Genomic DNA, 11,436 nt, shown 5'->3' with positions numbered 1-11,436 from the left:
CTGATTAAAAACCGGTTTTAAAATTCATTAACCGGTTAATAACCGGTTTCATCATGTAAAACCAATTTGGTTAATTAACCAATACTATATTTTTGGTTAACCAAAAAACTGGTTTGGTTTTTGGATTAACCAAACCATGAACACCCCTAACTTTTGGTACAAATAATACTAAATTATTACAATTTTGTATAAAATGAGATACTGAAACTATTAAATCAGTCTATTAAAAAGCTTACGAACTACTGACAAACATCATATTATTTATACAAAGTCATCTTTTTTTAAAGAAAATAATTTTTTTTTAATTTTTTTCAACTAACGAGATATTTTTTTATTTAAAAAAAAATCAAAATTCATCTCGCCATTAGCGAGAAACTTTTTTATATTTTTTATAAGGGAAAAGCTCAGTATACAAGCGATTAGGGCTTGTAACTATTACAAGTTCATTAACGCCTAATCCACTAAAACGCGTTGCAACTCCTACGTCACTTACACGCGCTATACAAAGATCCCGCGTTTGTATAACTACCAAATTTAAAAGATTTGTTTCCTTCTTTGTTTTCCTTCTTTCCAAATTTCATCGTTCTTCTTCTCGCGCGTCTTCCCCTGGTTTTTCGATCGTTCTTTTCTTCTCCTTTCTCATTGGTTTGTTCTTCGTCATTGACGTTAGTTCTTCTCTCTGTAACTCCAGCTTCGTTTTCTTTTCGATTTTCTGGTTTCTGAAATCAAAGTTTGAACTCGTTTTGAAGATAATAGATGATTCAACCTCAGATTGTCAGCTGAATCAGGGCGAAGTGGAGCACAAATAGGAAGGAAAACGAGATTAAGAATCAATTGATTACATGTAGCAAAGAGGAAAAATGAAACCCTCATAGCAAAGACTCATTTGATAGGAATTGGAATGATTTTCTGCTAAATTTTGGTCTTGTGGACAACAAGTGGCTTTCAGGTAGTGTTGGGTTAAAATTTGCAGCAGAGGTGTAAATTTAATTTTTTATCGGGTGTATTTATAGTCTGTGTTTGGGTGTATTATGCAGATCTCTATGCAGACCGTCATATATGGGTTCCAATCTATTTGGAATTCTGGATCACTACTTCATATTATAGTACCTGTAAATCAGACATTTTGAATACACCAGAGAGAGTTTAATTAATTTTGGTCTTGTGGACAACAAGTGGCTTTCAGGTAGTGTGGGGTTAAAATCTGCAGCAGAGGTGTAAATTTAATTTTTTATCGGGTGTATTTATAGTCTGTGTTTGGGTGTATTATGCAGATCTCTATGCAGACCGTCATATATGGGTTCCAATCTATCTGGATCACCACTTCATATTATAGTACCTATAAATCAGACATTTTGAATACACCAGAGAGAGTTTAATTAATTTTGGTCTTGTGGACAACAAGTGGCTTTCTGGTAGTGTTGGGTTAAAATCTGCAGTAGAGGTGTAAATTTAATTTTTTATCGGGTGTATTTATAGTCTGTGTTTGGGTGTATTATGCAGACCGTCATATATGGGTTCCAATCTATCTGGATCACCACTTCATATTATAGTACCTGTAAATCAGACATTTTGAATACACCAGAGAGAGTTTAATTATGGAAAAAAAATTTACTTATAATTGGATCAAATATATTTACACCATGTGTTCAATTTCTTACAAGAGTATATAACAATTACATTAATCAGTGACAATATCATTAGAATCTATCTGACAAAATGGACTCAATAACAATGAGGATGGTCTGGACAGTCTTATTGCATCACTTCTCCTCGCTCATATTTCTGAATTTCTCACTCAACAGATGGGTTGCACACTTTAGATCCTTGATTTGCTGTAAACAAAGCAAAATTAGAGTTAGATATATTTCTATTATGAAAAACTGATTTGATCGAAGACATATATTTGTTCTTACATTTTTTTCAGCTTGGTTTCTGCCTGCCATTTTTTCTGAAATGAAAAATACACCCATAGATATCAGTAAGATACACCCATAGATATGAGTCAGATACACCCATAGATATCAGTCAGATATCACTCAAATACACCCAAATGATTACAGAAATACACCCAAAGGATTACAGAAAATACACCCAAACGGTTACAAGAATTCACCCAAACGATTATAGGAATACACCTAAAGGATTTAAGAAAATACACCCAAAATTCGTTGAAGTACATCTTATGCATAATTCAGAACTCTTTCTCTTTCTCCTCCTCATCTTCTGCTTCTTCTTCTTCTTCAAAAACGATTTTACCATGAAAAATCGAAAAAAAAGAAAAAACAGAGAGAAAAGACGTAAATGAAGAAGAAGAAAAAGAGGAAAACGAGGAAGAAGAACGTGCAGAAACGAAAGAAAAGGAGAAGAAGAAGAGTAAGAGGAAGAAGAACGTGCAGCAAGAAGAAGAAAAAGAATTTTAGAAACCATGAAAATCGAAAAAAAAACGAAGAAGAAGAAGAAGAAGAAGAAGAAGAGGAAGAGGAAGAGGAAGAGGAAGAGGAAGAAGAATTTTAGAAACCATGAAAATCGAAAAAAAAAACGAAGAAGAAGAAGAGGAAGAGGAAGAGGAAGAGGAAGAGGAAGAAGAAGAAGAAGAAGAGAAGAAGAAGAAGAAGAAGACGAAGAGGAACCGTTTGAGTGGGGCGCGTGTAGTTACGCTCCATTCAAAATGAGTTAATGCGCGTGTTAATGTAGTTTGGGCTGATAACTTGTAAAACTTGTACGGCCTTTTTACTTGTATGTGTAGCAGTAAATCATCTGGCTATATGCAAGATTTCTTAATTGAGTTAATTTTTTTTAATAATCTCGTCGTTAGTGAGAAAGCTAAAACCACTATACCAAAATACATCACTCTCCAACTCATCACTAGACATAACTCCAAAAATCAATTCATATCGAAAATTTTTGACCCAAAAGAAAAAAACTAAACCAAAAAAAAAAGAAAGTTTAGCCAACCCATGATTAACAAGTAATATTGCACGCGCTTCGTCCAACGATCACTGACACTGACTTGTTCTTCCTTTCTTACAAGCGACAATTGCCGATTTGCCGTCGTCGTCGTCGTCGTCGTCTCTCTCTCTCTCTCTCGCTTCTATATTGTCTTCGACCTTGTGCAATTTCGCCACCTCTCTCTCATATACACGCTTCTGCAACCACCACTATAGCTATAACAATACACTACTTTCTCTACCATCTCAACGTGCTTCAATGTTGAAACTCACCACCACTTTGGTCTCAAAACTCAATTCTTAAGTTTCTAACCGCACACTATCTTTTTTAGTAATTTGAGCTTCTGGATTTTCCCTTTTCTTTTTAAATCTTGATTATTATAATTTATTTCTTCTTAAACTCCTATGTTGTGTACTTGCGTTGCCGTAGAAGCCTAATTTGTCTGGTACCACGTTGGAATCAAGAGAGTGTCTCATATGTTTTGTCTCTTTAGTTTTCGCATCATGAGTTCTCAGCTTTATCAACTTCTTCTCGGAAGTCTTCCAGAACACTCCAAACCCCAAGATTTACCTCTTTAATTGAATTCAAAGACAAACAATTATTGCATCACTTATGAATTACGATGGACCAAGTTGAGAATTTTCCCAATTTCAGCTCTTCCATGAACAATTCATCAAGGAACTCGACTTTTGGCCACTCAGGATCCAAGCCTGTTAGCTATGGGTCAAAGGGTGCTGATTCTGGAGCTTTAAGTATGTCTCAGAAGGAAATCAGTGATGAGGATGCAAGATTGGTGTATGTTGATGATCCAGAGAGGACAAACGAGAGGTTTGAATTTTCCGGGAATTCGATTCGTACTAGCAAGTACTCAATTATCACATTTCTTCCAAGGAACTTGTTTGAACAGTTTCATAGAGTTGCTTACATTTACTTTCTCATCATTGCAATCCTTAATCAGCTGCCTCAGCTTGCTGTTTTCGGTAGAGGTGTTTCCATTTTACCACTTGCATTTGTTTTGTTTGTTACTGCTGTTAAGGATGCTTTTGAGGATTGGAGGAGGCACAAATCAGACAAAGTCGAGAATAACCGAATTGCGTCCGTTATGGTTGACGGCCAGTTTCAAGGGAAGAAGTGGAAGGATGTAAAAGTTGGTGAGATCGTTAAGATTGCTGCAAACGAAACCATTCCATGTGATATTGTGTTGCTTTCAACTAGTGATCCTACTGGGGTTGCGTATGTGCAGACTACTAACCTTGATGGAGAGTCTAATTTGAAGACTCGGTATGCGAAACAAGAGACTCAAGCGAAGGTGCCAGAGAAGGAGAGGTTTATTGGGTTAATTAAGTGTGAGAAGCCAAATAGGAACATATATGGATTTCAGGGTAACATGGAAGTTGATGGAAAGAGGTTGTCGCTTGGGTCCTCCAATATTGTCCTTAGAGGCTGTGAACTCAAGAATACTAATTGGGGTGTTGGTGTTGCCGTGTATTGTGGTCACGAGACCAAAGCGATGCTCAACAACTCAGGTGCTCCGTCGAAGAGGAGCCAGCTTGAGACTCACATGAACTTGGAGATCATTATGCTTTCTGTCTTTCTTGTAACATTGTGTACAGTCACCTCGGTTTGTGCCGCTATTTGGTTAAAGAGCCACAAGAATGAGCTGGATTTGATGCCTTATTACAGGAAACTAGACTTTTCCGAAGGTGAAAAGGAAAGCTATCAATATTACGGATGGGGATTGGAAATCCTTTTTACTTTCCTTAAGTCAGTTATAGTGTTCCAGGTGATGATCCCCATATCCTTGTATATATCCATGGAGCTCGTCCGTGTTGGTCAGGCATATTTCATGATCCGGGACTCCAGAATGTATGATGCAGCAACAAATTCAAGATTTCAGTGCAGGGCTCTGAACATTAATGAAGACCTAGGCCAAATTAAATATGTCTTCTCTGACAAAACCGGTACACTTACCGAGAACAAGATGGAGTTTCAATGTGCGAGCATCTGGGGTGTCGATTACAGTTCCACAGAAGCAAGTTTGGAGCATGGGCATCAAGCTGAATGCTCTGCTCAAGGTGCAACTCAGTATTTCCAATATTTTAGTTTTGTGCTAATTCACTTTTAACATCCCCTATAATGCAGGAGCTTGTTTATAATTAAAATGTTCTATTTTTGTGTCATTATTTGATCTTAGTGGATGGAAAGGTCTTGAAGCCAAAGATGAAGGTGAAGGTCAATCAAAAGCTTTTGCAATTATCAAAAAATGGTTTTGGAAATGTTGAGGGAAAACAAATATATGATTTTTTCTTAGCACTGGCAGCCTGCAATACAATTGTACCTCTCGTTGTTGATACATCTGATCCTACAGTTAAGCTGATAGATTACCAAGGGGAATCTCCGGATGAACAAGCATTAGCATATGCTGCTGCTGCCTATGGCTTCATGCTCATAGAACGAACCTCAGGTCACATTGTCATTGATATTCATGGAAAAAGACAAAGGTAAACTGACCTTCTTTTCCTAAAACTTCTGCTTTTCATCTTTTCTATACTCTGAACTTTATGGTGTTACTAGTTTTGACTTAATGTTGACTGAGCAGATAGGAAGGTTGTCAGCACATTTTTTTGTTTGGAATTTCCTGTGGAACTTAGATTATGAGTTTCTTTATCTTTTATTTATATATATTGGTTGGCCTTGAATGTGTTTATTGAATATAGAGATAGCAGTTAGCAAATCAAGAAAGAAAATGAATGGGAACTTAGAATAATTCAGCACTAGACACACTAAAGTATAATTCAGAAACAGACGCACTGATTTAAGCTTACAGTTGAAAGTTGGAGATTGCAAGACAAAAGGATAAGTTACTGACTCTTTTAAATGAGATAGGAAAGTATCACTAAATGTCAGGCATAGAAACATGAGAGAGCAATCTAAGTGGTGCAAAGATGATGATATTCCATCAGTTGAGTAGGCGGATTAGACAAGATTAGGAATGAATGCACTAGGGAGAAAGTTGTGGCAGTGCTTGTTGTGGGAACATGGCAGAATCTCACCATCTGGGGTTTAGTCATCTCACCATCTGGGGTTTAGTCATGCGAGGCAAGATCTGTAGAATCCCCAACAAGAACAGTAAGTAAAATTAAAGATTGGGTCAATACGTAGTTCAATAGTTGTTACATCTGAGCTAAGGAATGGAATGTCTGAGATGCTGATTTCAATGTGAATTCCCAGCCAACTAAGTGTTTGTTTCGGATATGGAAAACAGTATTAAGGAAAATAGGAAATACAAGAAAGGAAAGAATGTCCTTGGCATAATGAATCACTTCGGCGTCTTCTAGTCTCAATTCTGTTCTACCCCACAATGGAACCCCTTGCAAGATTGAACCGCCATTAGAGCCTCTCTACACCTTAGTTTGTCTCTTTTCCTGATTTGCTTCTTTGGTCAACCCACTCTTCCTTTTCTTCATATCTATTAGTATCTAAGGGCCTTGAGTCTCTATCATTACTGTTAAAAATGACTTAGGGATGGTTGTGATAAGATGCAATGGCATTGATTTACTGATGGTCAATGCCACAAAAATGAGAATTTTTTTTCTAGGTTGAGCCATATAAATTTGGAAACAAAGTTAAGTCATCTACATGTGCACTTTATCTTCTTTCTTTCCAGGCTCTATATTATATACATAGAGTACAATGTGTTTATTTGTCTTGTTTGTTACCTGAAATCTAACTAACAAGAAGTCCCTTGATTCCTCTTAATGAAGTCTCATGGACCACTAGTCATGGTTTTCCACTTTTTTAATGAAAATATTCCCATTATGGGCTGTGCAGGTTCAATGTCTTGGGTTTGCATGAATTTGACAGTGATCGAAAGCGAATGTCAGTTATCTTGGGGTACACAGACAATTCTGTGAAACTTTTTGTAAAAGGAGCAGATACATCCATGCTTAGTGTGATAGATAAATCATTGAACACTGAAATACTACGAGCAACTGAAACCCATCTTCACTCTTACTCCTCCCTGGGTTTGAGGACCCTTGTTATCGGAATGCGGGACCTGAGTGTGTCAGAATTCGATCAATGGCACTTTGCCTTTGAAGCAGCAAGTACTGCTTTGCTTGGAAGGGCTGCCTTACTTCGCAAGGTTGCTAGCAATGTAGAAAATAATCTGTGCATATTGGGTGCAACTGCTATTGAAGATAAACTACAGAAAGGAGTACCGGAATCTATCGAGTCTCTAAGGACTGCAGGTATTAAAGTATGGGTATTAACCGGGGACAAACAGGAAACTGCCATATCAATTGGCTACTCCTCGAAGCTCTTGACAAACAGCATGACTCAAATTATAATCAATAGCAACAATAGAGAATCATGTAGAAGACATTTACAGAATGCTCTTGTTAAGTCTAGACAACCATTGGCTGCATCTGCGGTTCACAACAATTTTGAAGGATTTTCTGATGCTATTGCAACACCAATAGCCTTGATTATTGATGGTACAAGCCTTGTGTATATTCTTGACAGTGAACTTGAAGAAGAGGTAAATGGTACTAAATATTGAACTTCCTTTGCAATGTTTTATTCCATGCTCAACTCCTGACATTGTCTATTTCTGTTGAGATTCCAGCTCTTTGAACTTGCAAGTAGATGTTCTGTTGTTCTGTGTTGTCGAGTGGCTCCGTTGCAAAAGGCTGGAATTGTTGCCCTTGTTAAGAAAAGGACGGCTGACATGACTCTAGCCATCGGAGATGGTATGAAATCTTACACTTGTTTCCTTAAAAAAATTAAACTAAATACTAGAACAAAAAAAATAAGGATATATTTTTTTTCTTTGCCTGATTGATGTTTTATTTTAAAATAAGTAATTATTATGCATGTGTTTCAGGTGCTAATGATGTCTCGATGATCCAAATGGCTGATGTTGGAGTTGGCATCAGTGGACAGGAGGGTCGACAAGCTGTGATGGCTTCAGATTTTGCAATGGGACAGTTTCGGTTTTTGGTTCCTCTTTTATTCATACATGGGCATTGGAATTATCAACGACTTGGTTATATGATAATATACAATTTTTACAGAAATGCTATCATTGTTCTCGTCCTGTTTTGGTAAGCTACAGTTCAGCATGCGTAAATATATAGATATTTTTGTTATGATATTGTAAATTTAGATATGCCACAAACATTGCCTTGCGCGGTTTCTTATCTCTTGTTAACTGAACCTACCTGGTTATTTAGATAAAAATGATTTTGTTAATGTTTTATTCCTCCAAATCGTTTTTCAGGTATGTGCTTTTCACTGCCTACACTGTGACAACTGCTATAAATGAGTGGAGCAGCATGTTGTATTCAATAATCTACACGGCGTTTCCGACTATTGTAGTTGGTATTCTTGACAAGGATCTTAGCAAAAGGACTCTCCTAAAGTATCCTCAGCTTTATGGAGCCGGGCAAAGACGAGAGGCTTACAATAAAAAATTGTTTTGGGTGACAATGGCTGATACTTTTTGGCAAAGCATTGTTGTTTTCTTTATTCCCCTTTTTGCCTACTGGGGAAGCACTGTAGATATATCAAGCATAGGAGATCTTTGGACACTTTCAGTGGTTATTTTGGTAAATTTGCACTTGGCTATGGACATCATCAGGTGGAATTGGGTTATTCATGCAGTCATTTGGGGCTCTATTGTTGCAACTGTCATTTGTGTCATGATTATCGATGCCATACCGACATTTCCCGGATACTGGTATGTGCTATCTTTCCCCATTCTCTATCTTTTTATACCTATAAACTTGTATGTGTATATGTCTGTGGTTAAATGAGTATGCTTGTGTTTGTTTATTGTTTCTTGAGCATCCAATCTTAAGCGAGATTACGGAGGAAAATTAAACTAGGAAAACAATAATAAATGTACAGATCTTAATGACCAGGATTTATTGATGAACCTAATATTTAGGGTAACTTGCTGGCCTTCCTTGTGGTTTTCTGATACTATACTCAGCATTTCTCTTCTTGATATTCATATTTATCCTTGACCTTGTGAGTTCAATGATGTGTTTTACGAAATATAAGAGAATTAACTATAATATCAGTTAAAGTTCAATTGTGGTTAGTTTGTGTATTTAAAATTTTTAAAGGGAGTGCCGTGTGCAACATAGCTTTGGTCTTAGGGAAGTCAATGTGATTTATCCTAATATTCAAGCATTTTGGAGTTGCCTGTTCCAAGCATGAAATAATATTTCATTTCTTTTTAATTCATTGGATTTCCGGAGTGATGCTAAACCCTTCAAGAAAGTGCTTTTTTGTTTTATAGGCTTAGAATAAGTTACTACGATGTTTAGAAATTAGAAGTTTAGAACCCAACGTAGAAGTTAGTTTATTTATCTTCATTCACCACATGATGTTGGAACTTGGAAATCGTTAAATTCTTTAATCCTAGGATCATCCATGTTAATCAAGAAAGTTATAATCATACGTGATCCATGAGCACGATTGAGGGTCTTGTGATTCTTGATCTTGATTTCGATCCTTGATCTTAATTTGTGGTACTTGATCTCATTAAGATCTAACTCGATAATAATCTTAAATCTTTTTTATTATTTTTAAAACAGTGAGACCACTATTAGCTAATATGATTATTCGTTCTTATATATATTTGTATAGCACACAAATAGACCAATTACATATGATTTCCTAACATAAGAAGCTTTTGCATTGCTTTAGTTTCTCCATGCATAAATTCTGATGTTTGCCTCTCAAATTTTTACAGGGCCATATTTAATTCTGCAGGTACTGGATTGTTCTGGTTATGTTTGCTAGGAATCTTGATAGCAGCATTGCTTCCTCGTTTTGCTGTGAAATATATTTATCAATATTACTACCCCAGTGATATTCAGATCTCACGAGAAGCCGAGAAATTTGCGAATCAGAGAGTCATCGGCGGCAACAGACAAATAGAAATGTATCCCATCCCTGATGGTCCACCAAGATGACACAAGTGACTCTTGTTCCTTTTTTCTTCGATCTTTTTCTTTCGTAAAGTTACATCACATACTCTTTAGGCTGCGTCAGAATATTTTTCTCTTCTGTTGGTTGCCATCGTCTCATTGTCTTCTATCCGAAGGATAGAGTATTTTTGGTTTTTCATTTCAGAGGTTGCTTGTATTTTTATTCTTTTGTGTAGATAAATTAGCATGTTGTAAATTGACGATGATTATAGTAGAAATGAAAAGAATCCCATATGTTCTTACATAGATTTTAAATGAAAATTCCAATATTAGTTCCTCCAGTCTGCCTTGCTTATTTTAACTCTGCTTTGATATAACTATGCAACATCATAGCCTCATAGGGGACAACTTCCTGTAAGCCAATTCCCCTCTAAATCTAATATTGAAATTTAAAAAATTAGGTTCTGTATTTTTTGCATATTTGTACCGTATAATTTTAAAGAATCACCCGTGCTCTCATCTTCTCTCTTCTACTTCTCCTCTCGTGCACCGTTGACGTTTGTCAGTGCGTCTGCTTCCCCGCCCTTTATTGCGCTACTTCGCACTATCGTGCCACTCGCCGTCCTCCATTGCGACGCGTCTCCGCCCTCGCGTCACCGTCCCTGTCGCGTCTTGCCCTTCGCCACCGTCGTTCTTTTTCGACGTAAAATTTGGATTCTTTTTAATGTAATTTGGATATTTTTTTATATAATTTTAATTTTTTTTTTCATACTGTGGATGTTTTTTCGTTCTTTAATAGAAAATGTACTGAAATTTAGAATGCGTATGTTTCTTTTACAAAGAAATACATCCAATTACAAAAAAAGAAACATCCACAACCTCTTAAAAAAATGAATTTAACGTTATTTGAATTTTTTTTTATGTAATTTGAATATTACTTTTCATGTAATTTGGATATCTTGTTTGATATAATTTGGATTTTTTTTTCTATACTGTGAATGTTTTTTCATTTTTTAGTAGAAAATGTCTTGGGGTTTAGGAGAAACATCCACAACCCCTTAAAATTGAATTTAATGTAATTTAGATTTTTTCGATGTGATTTGAATTTTTTTTATGTAATTTGAATGTTTTATTCAATATAATTTAGATTTTTTTAGTATATTGTGAATCTTTTTTCTTCCCTTAATAGAGTATTGGGATTTAAAATGCAGAAAGAAACATCTAATTATAAAAAAAGAAACATCTACAACCTCTTAAGAATGAATTTTCAAATCATAAATCTTAATAAAAAATATCTAATATTTACAGAATGAAACATGTAATTACTAAAAAAAACATCCACAATCAAAGAATAAATTTTTAAATAATAATTCCTAACAAATAAAAAAATTCAATCTTCATAGAATGAAACATCCAATTATTAAAAAAGATTGGGATGCATCTTAATTAAGAGTTGGCTGAAATTGATTCCACCCTTGTTAGTTATCTAACGAAATTGATGCATAAAGATTTCTATCAATGTGGCACCAGTACTGTCCGAGCC

At 35.8% G+C, this 11,436-nt stretch overlaps 1 protein-coding gene across 2 annotated transcripts; it reads left to right on the top strand.

The window, feature by feature from the left end:
* On the top strand, positions 2,908-10,195 carry LOC107613376 (phospholipid-transporting ATPase 1). 2 transcript variants are annotated; one of them, XM_016315343.2, is made up of 8 exons: positions 3,643-3,780; positions 3,989-5,027; positions 5,147-5,453; positions 6,784-7,492; positions 7,580-7,703; positions 7,838-8,057; positions 8,234-8,692; positions 9,716-10,195. In XM_016315343.2, exons 2-8 carry the CDS (start codon positions 4,055-4,057, stop codon positions 9,936-9,938), a joined length of 3,015 nt encoding a protein of 1,004 aa, XP_016170829.1. In that variant the 5' UTR covers positions 3,643-3,780; positions 3,989-4,054; the 3' UTR covers positions 9,939-10,195. The 2 variants fall into 2 exon arrangements, with proteins under 2 accessions (XP_016170828.1, XP_016170829.1); XM_016315342.2 differs by having other exon boundaries at positions 2,908-5,027.

Source organism: Arachis ipaensis, chromosome B08, assembly GCF_000816755.2.
Source record: "Arachis ipaensis cultivar K30076 chromosome B08, Araip1.1, whole genome shotgun sequence".
Lineage (NCBI taxonomy): Eukaryota > Viridiplantae > Streptophyta > Magnoliopsida > Fabales > Fabaceae > Arachis > Arachis ipaensis.
Note: the sequence above shows the minus strand (reverse complement) of the source record. Positions and strands in the feature narration are given on the sequence as shown.

Excerpts from the sequence above, each read along its gene's own strand:
- LOC107613376 (XM_016315342.2), top strand. The coding sequence starts at position 3,575 with ATGGACCAAGTTGAGAATTTTCCCAATTTCAGCTCTTCCATGAACAAT. Across the intron at positions 7,493-7,579 it reads ACAGTGAACTTGAAGAAGAG|CTCTTTGAACTTGCAAGTAG; the intron begins GTAAATGGTACT and ends TTGAGATTCCAG. Across the intron at positions 8,693-9,715 it reads CCGACATTTCCCGGATACTG|GGCCATATTTAATTCTGCAG; the intron begins GTATGTGCTATC and ends AAATTTTTACAG.